At 42.2% G+C, this 12678-nt stretch overlaps 1 protein-coding gene across 2 annotated transcripts in view; it reads right to left on the bottom strand.

Moving 5' to 3' along the window:
- The window catches only part of Fbn1 (fibrillin 1), a 206071-nt gene that overhangs the window by 151889 nt on the left and 41504 nt on the right, over positions 1–12678 (bottom strand). For both annotated transcript variants that reach the window (XM_021156745.1, XM_029472540.1), the window contains exons 5-6: positions 11923–12018; positions 10012–10107 (exon numbers count right to left, since the gene is read on the bottom strand). In XM_021156745.1, the coding sequence (XP_021012404.1) occupies positions 10012–10107; positions 11923–12018 (192 nt within the window). The remainder of the gene's footprint in view (positions 1–10011; positions 10108–11922; positions 12019–12678) is intronic.

Genomic DNA, 12678 nt, shown 5'->3' on the forward strand with positions numbered 1-12678 from the left:
CATCATTTTTTCCCCAGAAACTAAGAGCAGCCAGCCAGTAAAATCATTTTCTGATTTTTTCCCCATCTTGTAGAAAGCTTTGTGCACTGAATCACCTAATTCATTAAGAAAATCAAGGGCATTAGCTTCTTTAAGTTTGAAATATAGTTTCAACCATGGGTCTTCAAAATTCTCTGAGTAGAGATTCTGAGTAGAGTCCTGGGCTCAGTGCTTCCTAAATTACTTCACTGAGCCTTCTCAACAGTTCCACCAGGCACAGGCCCTCATGACACCCATTGTACAGATCAGAGAAGTAAAGCACAGGCCCTCATTACACCCATTGTACAGATCAGAGAAGTAAAACGAAAGCAGTTAGTTGCCTAAGGCCCCATGGCCAGCAAATGGACGGATTTCTCTCCAGAACCTGTGCCCTTAGCATATTCCCAAGAATGCTGGGAATGGCAAAGCAGTTAAGAAAAATGACATCTCCTAGACAGGCATTTTTTTAAAGTAACATTAAAATGATAGTCATATAATATTAAATTGGAATAGGGGCTCCTTTGGGGTGGAAGTTAGTCTGGGAATGATTTTCCTATTAATTCCTCTAATTCATAAAAGTTAAAGAAAAACAACCCATAAGCCATAAGGAGCCCACAGTGAGGGACCCAGGATGCGGCTGTGGATGTCTTCAACCTGCTGTCTTCTATGGGTTTTGTGAGAACTTGCCCCGCCTGGTAAGTGGAAACATGACAGGAAGAATGTGGTTCTAAGTGAAGGCTGACAAGCACCTAGCTACTCCAAGTTATGAGCTCTAAAAAATAGTCAAGACTTTTCTATGCTGTTTAAAGGCTGTCTTCCTCAAGGAAGACAAGTCAATTCTACTGCATATTGTTTCCAGTGCCAGCCCTGAATCACTAAGATGTTCTGTGTACCTTGGATTTTATTCTTCCCATGCTAGAGAAAGGTACAAAATACTTTCCTCTTCTCAAGTGAAGTTTATAAGTCATATAAGGAAAGACTGGATCTAAACTGCCGAGGGGACCTTGTGTTGCTTTGCTCTAAAGTTCATGAGACTGATTTAGAGAGACGGGATCTCTGAGACAGTGCAAGCATCCCAGGGTGACTTGAGGGAAAGTCCAGCTCCTCAAAAGCAAGCCCGAGCTTATAAAAAAAAAACACTTTCCCTTTGGATAAACATGGGCCTGACTTGCAAGCCTCCACTTACAGCCTGGCTCCGTGTCCTGCAACAATGAAGGTCAAAGGGGCCTCCGTGGGGACAGTAGCCAGGGAACGGCTCACCAGAAAGAAACAGACACAGCCCTATTTTATGAGTTGAGACCCTAAACCAATAGTTCTCAACCTCCCTAGTGCTGCAACCCTTTAATGTGGTTCCTCATGTCGTGGTGACCCCAACTATAAAATTATTCCCTTGCTACTTCATAACTAATTTTGCTACTGTTATGAATTGTAATGTAAATATTTGATATGCCAGAAATCTGATATGTGACTGGCAAGGGGTCGCAATCCACAGGTTGAGAAATGCTGCTCTAGAATATTTTCATTTTCTAAGGAAACAAAGATCCCAATCTATTGTCGACTTTTAAAGTTCTGGAACAATTCAGAGCAAAGGGTTTGTTGATGAGGAGACACAGTGGGAAAGCTGTTGAATGCTCCATTCATGTCCTCCACAGACTCCATCACTCCACACAGGTTGGTGATAGGCATTTACAGTCATGTCCACATGGGATACAGAACATTTTCAATCCTCTCAGAGAATGAGGGAGTCTTTACAATGATGCTCTTCATCCAAAACCACCCAGGAGTTTAGCTGGTCACCTCGTCGGAGTGGGGATCATGTAAGAAGCAGAACTTAATCCCAAAACATGAAGCCATTGCATGGGCATGTGAGCAACCATCATCAATACAATCAGCATCCAGAGCTTCAGGGTAAGGATGTCAAAGACATCAATGGGGGGCGGGGGGAATGGAGGCTTCTGGAAGGATAGATGGGCAGATTTGAGAATATCCAGTTTTTAAGTTAAGCCAAAATATTTTGTTTCACATAGAACTCCCAGGAGTTCATATGTTAATGCCCCCATTACTTCTCCAAGAATAAGGCTGTAGTATAGGATTTCCAAAATGATATTGACCATGGAAACTACGCTTCATGGACCCCTCTTGGGACTAATGTTCTACAAAAAGTACTTTGGCACATCAGATGGACCACATAGCTCCAGATATCTGTCCAATATACATTAATAAACCCCAAAGATTGACTCCCTAGGGACCATGACTACCAGGAAACATAAGCACCACGTATCCCCTAATACTCTCAATTGAGCATATAAACTTGGTAAGAGTCTCTGGACGGCGGTTCATAGATAGAGCTGAAACAGTTTCAGAAATAGACTGGCCCGCTCCCAATTTATACATACAAAGGAGAATTTCTTTAAAACTCCACTACCCTGCCTTAATACAAAGGAGAAGTTCTTTAAAAGCCCATACCTTGCCTTGGACAGAAGTTATACAGAAGCACAATAGAGAGTGTGGGGGGTGGACCTCAGAGAGCCCTGAACCCAGCTCTTTGGAATGAGGCCAGAAGACCTTTAGGCTCCATCTGTGCTCCCATAAAAGGGTGCTCCCAGCAGGGAGTCCTCCTTTTTGCCCCAGAACAAACTGAGTGTCTGTATATCTGTGCACTGTCTTCCTACTGTTTACATTATTTCTTGTCACCTCTGCTACTTTGCTGTCTCCTGCACAAATGGCTCTTTGCAATGTGTGTGTGTGTGTGTGTGTGTGTGTGTGTGTCTGTTTCAAGGCTGATGACAAGAGCCATGCGTTACTTCCTGATCCTACCACTTGTGTAGGTCAAGGCTGGGCCTTTACTAAACATTTACTGTACTTGTCACACCTGACATGATGCAGCTAGTGTGTTCCGAGCTCATGCTTAACAGGATTCCAGTAAACAGTCCTGATAAAATAGGCTCCTTTGAAGCCATGGTACCCTCTGGATTTGTTTACTTTTTGAGTATCCATGCTGTCCTTTTTTGCTTTGTGTAAAAATACTGCTTTCTGTAAAGTTGGAAAAAAAAGGCAGTTGGAGGGGGAAAGGTCCTTGCTTAAGGTTGGCTATCCACACTGGAAGCAAGGCTCTGGGCTGTGTTGGATAACACCACAGCCATGAGCCACAAGCAGCTATCTGATGCTTTAGACTGAGATGTGGTAAAACATAGGTTTTGGTTTTTAAAGACATACTAAAGAAAAATAATGGAATACATTATATTGATAACCTCTAATGCTATCTATTGAAATTAGATATATCAGGTTAAAATAAAATGTACCTAAAAAATAGAATTTGCCCTTTTCTTCCCGTGGCTACTACAAAAATTAAAACGCTGAGTTTTACACATTGCAAACTAAGAAGTTTCCCAAATATCGCACGTGGATGCTCACAGCCAGCTTTGTTTTTAACACATCCACATGGGATCGGCAAAATGGCTCTCAGTGGGGAAAGGCACTTGGTTCCAAACTTTATTACCTGAGTTTGTCCCCTGGGTCCCACATAGTGGGTGGAGAAAATAGATTTCCAAAAGTTGCCCTGTGGTCTCCACACACGTGCTGTGGCATGTGTACAGAAGCATGTACAGACACACAGACACGATAAATACACACACGGTAAATAAATATAACAAAAATTTCCAAGTTCACAAGAACTGAAAGGAAAAGGTAAGATTTGAAACTAATTCTCTGTGATAGCAAATTTTATAGTAGTGCATTTTAGCCTTAGGGCTGGAGAGACAGCTCGTGAGCATTTCCTGTGCTCATGTAACAGTCGGAGCTTGAATCCCCCATAAGAAGCCGGGCACTGCTGCAGGATTGTCTGTACCCATAGCACCGTGTAGAAGATGAAGACAAGAGAGTTCCTGAGTCTGCCAGCTCAGGTCTGTACAGCTCCTGGTCAGGTGAGAAACCCTGTCTCGAGGGAGAAAGGTGAACAGTGACAGAGCAGGACACACAGTTTACATTGCTGGCCTCTGCATATACGCACACCTGCACACACATGATCATGTACCACATGCTTATATCATATAAGAATATCACATTTTAAAATATTAAATCCTTACTTCACTAATGCAAGGACAGGTTAAAACGATCCTTTCAACTGAAGCACAAAGACATACATGACACTGTCAAGGTCAAGTATGATACCATGATGCAGAATTTGCAAATGTGGATATGATAGTCTCTTAAATCTGTGTGTATATGAACGTGTCCATGGGAGGCGCTTACCTGACAGAACTAGGTGTCACAAGTACTTGTGAGGGAACCGGTGGGAATCTACTTTGTAATACAAGTCACCAGAGAGGTTTCAAAATTGTGCCCATCAAAGGCATGTATCATAGGTCCTGCCCACTGGAGGACACAGAGCACCCAGGAATGCCCAATGTAGGTTACATGGATGGGGGGGTCCAAAGATGGATTTTTACTGTGCCAAAGTTGGTGGTTTGCGGTGGCAAAAATTAAAAGGCACAAATGTTTCTAGCCATAGGCTACCAAAAGAGAAAGCTGGTGTGGGTGAGCTGGAATCCTTCCTCCAAAGGCTGCCTAGACAGCAAAGGTGATAGACTCTAAAAGGAGAGACCTACAGATGGTGATGCTGGTGGAAGCCAAAGCAGGAAGGTAGGGTGCTTTGTCTACATTAAGAAATCTAGAAAGCAATCATAAAATGCTCTGTGTCAACAGGAAACCCAGCCTAAGGTGCGGGAGAGAGTGTAAGACAGAAGTCAGGCAGTTTCCAATTGCACACAACTGGTTCTGTGAGGTGCGTGTGCCCTCTGAACCACAGCTGTTCAATCAGAAATATGCACATCTTTGTTGATAGGTGTAGTTTCTGGACCACGTCTAAGAAAATCAGGTGTATTCGATGATCTGCCAGCTGCCCAGTTGTAAAACCACCTCAGTCATAGCGTCAGCCTTGGGGCATTCTGTGTCTTCACATTGTCCCTCTCTGTTAGACTGAATACCAAAGGCGAGGCGCACAGAGTACTTCAGCATATGTTAGTGATGGGACTATTGCTTGTCACCTGTGGGAAGAATCAGCAGCATTCCGAGTTCTGACCTGCAAAGGCCCCAGAGGGATGAGGGTTGGTTTGCAGCACTGACTCCAAGAACCTTATCCACAGCCTCTTAGAATTTAAAACGACATTGAGGCAGTGAGAGGAAGCGGTCCAGTGAGAAAAGGAAGTTCCTCTTCATTTCAAGATCCCAGACAAGTCTCGGAGAGGCACAAGAAGAGACCCCGCCATTCACCAGCTCTCTATACTCCTTCAGCCTGTGTATAGGCTGCGTTCTACTATGTTTTGCATTGGAATATTTGGCCTTTGAATTTTTTGTTTTTAGCTTCCAAACCAAGTGGCATTGTGAAATGTTTAACTTTTTGAGATGCCTTCTTCTATTTAGTATAACCTTCTCCAGCCTGTATATTTGTGGGAAACAGTAGGTCCCTATTTCAAAAGCTAGCAAGGAGTCTAGTACACATGTGTTTGCCACTTCCTCTCCTCATCCCTCATCCATGAACATGCGGCTTTTTCCATGTAGTATAGGTTTCTGTACTCTATAGGTTTTTGTTAAGTCCTCTTATCACCAACAGGCAAATATATGAGAAGAGAAAAGAATTTGATCCACTATGGAAGCCACGTTACTTTCTCTATGCATCCCATAACACTGTGCCATAAGCCCCAACTATTTGCCATAGAATTTATTTATAACAGATTTTAAGCCAAATATGATGCACTTGGAGGGGGCGTCGGTGCTGAGGCAGGAGGATGGCAAAATAAGGATAATCTGGCTACACAGCACAAAATAAAACTCAAAAAAAGGAAAACTTTGAAGACAAAAAGGAAACAAAGGAAGGGAGGGAAGAAGGGATGGAGGGAGAGAGGGAGGGAGGGAGTCACGAAGAGCTCTAATCAGCTCCTGTGAATCAACAATGCATCCACTTTCTTTGATGAAGTGGTATATCCAGACAGGACTATGTGGTTGTCATAAATCTGTATCACTGAGTATTGGTCTTTCCCATTCATCAGACACTACAGTCAATGCCCTTCTTGGTTCACATAATACTTACTGGTTGCTTAATATGATACAGTTTTAAAAACCACTTAATGAAATTATTTTGAATATATCTAATAAAGACAATTTTTATAACGTAAGAGAAGCTAAGGGATGGAAGCAGGAATCCTCGCACGTCATCCGCACCTACAGGTACAGATGAGCCACAAGCAGCCTAGTTGTTTATTCACTGCTACAGAAATAGACAAACCCTGCCCATCTGCACGACAGGCACAGTTGCAGGAGGTTGGTCCTGTCAGTGACTGGCACCAGCTTTGTGCTACCTCATGCCCTCTGTTGGATTCCAACAGTGCTTCCCCTGAACTTCACTGATAAACAGCTAACAACTAAAAGCATTTCTGGAGTGGGTACAGAGCCCAATATTGTCCTCATCCTGGAGACAGGAGCAGGGATTTATCTGAACAAATGCATCTGGATGTAAGAAGCTAGGCACACGCTCATAGCCTGTGTAGTCCTTGGGAGCCCATTAATATAAAGAGCAGCCAGACTAGAATTGCTCTTCCGAAGAGTAGACTGGTGCCTTTAAATCAAAATGAGTCAGAAAATTCCAGGACCTTATGTTAGATTCATCCAAGCAATGGTTTACCTTCTTTTGGTTTTTAAAATTACTTAAAACAAACTTGGTTGAACTGTAACATGGAGAAAAACTACCCTCCTAGGCTTAATTTTTAATAATAATAATAATGATAATAATAATAATAATAATAATTTGCTTTTTGAGACAGGGTTTCAGGTATCCAGGCTGGTCCTGAACTTCCTGTATAGCCAAGGTTGGCACAAATGATAAGAATGCTAATCTGTCTACATGTAGACAACCTACACTGCCTGCCTTCTAGAATAAATGGTTCATGTCTAACACTATGCCTCTGGATCTCCTGAAGAGGCTAGAGGGACACAGTTCACATCCATGTGTCAGGCACTAAGGATTCTGAATCCACAGCTGCTCCTGAGCCTCACTCCAGAGGTGGAAAAGGCAACCTGCAGTTTCATTATCATTTAATGGCTGCCATTATGCTATTATAGCAGGGGGGAAGAGAGAGAGAGACAGAGAGAGAGACAGAGAGACAGAGAGAGACAGACACAGAGACACAAAGAGAGAGACAGAGAGAGACAGAGAGAACAGATGGAATAATGGCTTCCAAAAAGTTGGTTTCCAAACAAAAATGCCTCATCTCAATGAAAACAGAATACCACTAACCTAAGTAGTTAGTTATCCGTTAACACAATTCATCAAGAGAAGCTGTCTTCCCTTCAACATTGATGGTCATGATAGATTCTACACATTCATCTACCATTCATGAAATCTCACATATGTAATAGGTAAAAAGATATAGGACCCCATTCTTTAAACTTTCGGAAGAGAACAAACTAGTGAAGATCCAGTAGATAAAAATGAATTCTGCAATCAAAATGGTACTTCCTCCTCCCCCCGTTGTGAGAAGAAAGGCTTTCTGGTTCCCCTCCCTCACTGAAGGGCAGCTCTGTGCTCCTGGGAGAACAATGGCAGGTAACAGCTAGGGAAAGCTGACTTCCTGTCCCCAGCCTCCACTTCTCCATTATCTGGAAAGCTGCCATAGTCGCTACTCTTCTGTGGCCAAGTCCTTCCACATCTCAGTGAAGGCTACTTAAATATACCCTAAACTTGGAGACTCCACATCGAAACTCACCACTTTGATTAGTAATTTGGTAATCTCATGCATTCAGGCCATTTCTCCATCTTTGGCAAACATCACATTTTTGAAATAGTAACGGGTAAATATCAATGGCTCAAAATCCCTTGGGTGCTCCGCATTAGCACTTCCCACCATGGGAAGCAATTATTCTTTGCAGACAACCTTGGACCACTTTGTTTGAAGAAGAATGTTTATTTTATTCATTGTTTCTCCAAGACAAATTAAACTCAGCAGCAATGTCTAAAGTGTTCCCTTCACAAGCCACCAAGACATACATCAACAATTTTAATCGGTAGCATCTTCACCGAGCTAACAGTAAGGCCACAGAAGGCTACTATCTATTACAAATTGTCCTTCATTGTTAAGGTGCCACTGGATATGTCTTAGCTCCAGGTCAATAATATACGTGCACGGGTTATAAAGGGAAAACACTTAAACACAGACTCCAAAAGATGTCAATATACAGCACAATGGCCTCACTCATTACACTCAGAGTGGGCCAAAGAACAGCAATACTGTGTCATTTATCAAACAATCATAGCAACTGCCCTACAGTTGCTTATCAAAATGTACCTTTGGTATATTAAAAAACAACTGAATTTATGTTGACATTGAAAAATAAACAACTTCTTACATACTGAAGTGCTCTTTGTTTCAGCTCCATGATTTGAGTGACATGTGTCGATCACAATCATAATTAGCTTTGCTTTCCATCTTAGAATAAGATCTTTATACAATTTGGGAGAAGAGTGATCATTGCAATTCTGGAAAGTTCTGAGGAATTTTCTTTTGTGTGTGTGTGTGTGTGTGTGTGTGTGTGTATATATATATATATATATATATATATATATATATATATGCAAGATTCCTCCATATAGCCATAGCCATCCTAGAACTTGTTATGTAGACCAGGCTAGCCTTCATCTCACAGAGATCAGCCTACCTCTGTCTCTCTGTTTCCCAAGTGCTGGGATTAAAAGCATGTGCTATATCATCTCCAGCTCTGGAGAATTTCCAATTTCAGCTTTATATAACACAAACCTTTTAAGCTTCACTAAATAACAAATGGTAGGGCTAGGGAGATGCTTCAGTGGGTAAGAGCACTTGCTATAGAAGTCAGAGTCACTGAGTTCAAGTCTTCAGAAGCCATATAACAGATGGGTGTGATGGTGGAGTGGATGCCCGTGACCCCAGCATTGTGTGGAAGAGACAGGTAGATCCTGGGAACTCACTGGCCAGCCAGGCTGGCCAAAATAGAAAGCTTTAAGGAGAGATAGGGAAAATTGTCCCTTTGTATCTTGGTGCCTAGTCTGCCTATGTGTAAATTCATAATCCTCTTCTGGACTCCACATGTAGAACACGGGTATGCATACGTGTGCACATACAATATATAACATGCAGAGAGACAGATAAATTACTTTAAAGACCAGTTTTAAAACAACACTAAAATAAAAATTTAAACTAGAAATGATGAGGAAATGACTATGAGTGTAGAGACAAAATGATAAATGAAGCTGGCATCCATTAAGAACATTATGCATCCCCGAATAAGTCAATATCGTATTAGCTAGGCAAAGCAGGCAAAATTTTTCTTTTAACTGATAGGAGCATGGAGCAGTAAATTTGAAACTGAAAAATCCAGATTCAAATGAAAGTTTATTGGTACTCATTTGGCCTTAAGGCTATTCCTGGACATCTCTGAGCTGTGGCTTTTTGGAGGCAAGAGCAAGAACAGATGTCCACACTTCCTGGGCTACACACTGAGTACACAGTGCTGAGCCCAGCTACTTAGCAGACCCCTGCACTTAACCCTGGACTCCGTGTTTGTCATTCCAGCTGCTGCCAGGGTCAGTGGTTCTTCTAGTGTGATTTTTCATCCTAAACATTTCCCTTTCTATGTGTGTTCTTGTGGGAAAGCATTTCTCGAACTTACAGGATCATGTGAAGTTCATGACTTCACCTTTATGGGAAATTGTCCCCTTTGTATGTTGGTGCCCACCCTTCTTCTGTGTAAGCTCACTATGAAACACTGCATCCACTGCCAAGACCTGAGCAGCATGCAAACCCAGAGCCGCCATCTTGGCATCCTGGAGACCTCCTCAGTGACATTTCAGAAGCCTGGCCAGCCAACTTCAGGAAGTAGCTGCACACACTTGATGACAATATAAGCCAGTAACAGATTAGTCACCAGAATGCCTTTCTACAAATCACTTAGTAAACACTTTACCTCTTTCACACTGGGGTCCAGTAAAGCCGTATGTGCAGGCACACCGATTTGGGGCCACACACCTCCCTCCGTTGAGACAGCCACTTTCACAGACAGCTGCAAGATAAGGAGAGAAAGTCTCAGGATGCTGCACTTGGACCCTTCCCCCCAGACAATGGGAATGATCTCCCCTCAGTGTTGCTTTGGGCAGACACCCCACAGTTGCAGATCACCACAGGATGCTCCCTGAACAGCTGACTCTGTACCTGGGTTATGCTTACGGTCTCATCTCCGTGTGTGCAGCCCCTGAGAAATGCTTTCAGTTCTGCATCTAAGGTGCATGTTTCGAACTCGCCTCACCAGATACAAACTTCATGTGAGTGAGTGAACTCTTGCTTAGGACTGATGTGTAATTTTGAGAGGGTGTCCCTAAGGAGCAACAATGTTCATGCTGATAGCACCATTAACTGCAAGTGACCAAATGTTAAGTCTGGGATTCTGTTGAGGGTCACTGTGTGAAGCTAGGTCTCCGTCCTTCCTCGCCTATCTAAGGCATTCTCTTCTTGACTTTAATAAAAATCTGATGGCCAATGGGCTGGGCAGGAAGTGGAAGACAGGACTTCCTGGGAGGGAAAGGAACTCTGGGAAGAAGAAAAGAGAAAGGTCTTTCACCAGGAGATATGAGGGAAGACCAGTGTGACTCCTGACCTGGAAGGCTAGATAAGGCTAGATGGTCAGATTAACTTAGATGAGCTAGTTGAGAGTCTGCCCAGAAAAGGCCTAAGCTTTGAAATATTAAAAGGTCTCTGTGTGGTTACTTGGGGAATTAGCTGGTCAAGGAGTAACTGCCACCATATTAATTTCCAGCTGGGCTGCTGTGACTCTCTCCTCTTTCCAAGTTGGGCTGCCCAAAACTCAATATTCTTGTCACAAAGTAGTGTGGGGATAATCACTGGGCATAATATAGGTGCTGATTTATTTACAGTAGCATTTTCCATCATATAAATTCAAAAGAACATGGACAGTAACCTTTTATTAAGTATGCATATGTGTAGTAGAATTTAACACAACTGTGAAATAATAATTGAGAAGAAAATACAAATAATCAAATATTAACTATAAAAGATCTATCTTGGGCCTAGAAAGGAGTATTCAGATTATAGAACTATAGGTAGTTTTGTTTTACTAATAATGAATTTTCCAAGATTTTCTATAGTGTGAGTAGTTCATCCTATGGTAATGAAGAAGCTCATAAGATGAACAGCTATTCTAAGCAGTGTGCAGGGACCAGCAGAGTGCAGACACAATCAATGGTGCTTGTGAGTGAACAAGCAATCTAGACATCCAGTCAGCACGAGTGTAGCAGAGTCCGTCATGGGGAGCTGGAGATATGCAGACACAATTAGTGAATACAAGGAAAATGTTTGGAAAGAGAGATGAGATTTGTTTTGAAATACTTCCTGAAAATTCAGGTAGAGACAGTCAGCAAATCAAGAGGCGAATGTGTGGAACTTAGGCTGAGATTTCTTTCTGAAGGGATGAAAATGCTCTAGAACTGGTTGATGGTGATACTTGCACAATCTGGTAGATGAGCTAACATTATGAAGCTCTACAGTGGGAAAGGATGGGGTATGTAGTTTATGAATTAAATAACTGTCAAATATTTTTTAAAAAGAAGTATTTCATACCTGTAAGCCTAAGGTGTGAGGCAAGGCAGGTGGCAAAGGCAAACAAAAAGAGCGTGAACCAAGCAAGTTACTATCAACCCCGGGATGGAAGACTGCCACTAAATGTTGGGGTGATCTGTCCATCTGCAAGGGTCCCGAGACATCTGTGAAAATGTGGCGCCCTGAGTTATCAAAGAAAATTCCCAGCACCTGTCTCGTAATTCCACAGGTTTGCCTGTGACCAGCATCTACACGGTATACTTACGCTGCCCACAGTGAGTGCCGATGTACCCCTTCTGGCACAGACAGTGGTCATCGCTGCAGCTGCCCCCATTCATACAGCGGATGCTGCAGTGTTGGACTAGGGATAAAAAGAGAGGAAAGGCTTAGTGTAGCAGTTTGTGTGTGCAGATGGCAACATTTCACCTGACATGACTTGTGGCTATTTGACAAAAATAAAATAATTCATCGAGATTCATATATCATGCAGATTGCAGAAGGGTCCTAATTATCGAGGCTCATTATGTTATGTATAAAACCACTTACAGTGCACTGTGGGTTTTTTCCTTGGCACTTGCTTTAATGGGACTAAATGACTTCCTTAATTTAGCAGGATTTACATTCCAGTGTCACCTCTGTAATTTATACCAATAAGAAATGAGCGTCTGAGTGATGGCCCCAGGACAAGGCTGAGGTAGCAATGATTCCCATGAAAAGATTCAGAGTTCAAAGTATCCAGCCAGGGAAATGGTTGGAGTAATACTTCCCACCCATTTTTCTTCCATGTTGATGACAGGATAAAAGGACATACTAGAAGCGTTACAATAGCAACGATGTTTGATGGACAGAGAGTTGAACTTAGAAAGCGCTGCTCATTTAAACTGTAACGTTAAGTGAAAGACCATCAGTATTTCTTTTTTTTTTTTTTTTTTTTTGAATGTTTAAACACTAACTGTTGGGTTTTTTTTTTTTTTTTGGATAGCATCTTTTTTTTTATTATTACATATTTTCCTCAATTACA

Source organism: Mus caroli, chromosome 2 (genome assembly GCF_900094665.2).
Source record: "Mus caroli chromosome 2, CAROLI_EIJ_v1.1, whole genome shotgun sequence".
In the NCBI taxonomy this organism is placed as follows: Eukaryota; Metazoa; Chordata; class Mammalia; order Rodentia; family Muridae; genus Mus; species Mus caroli.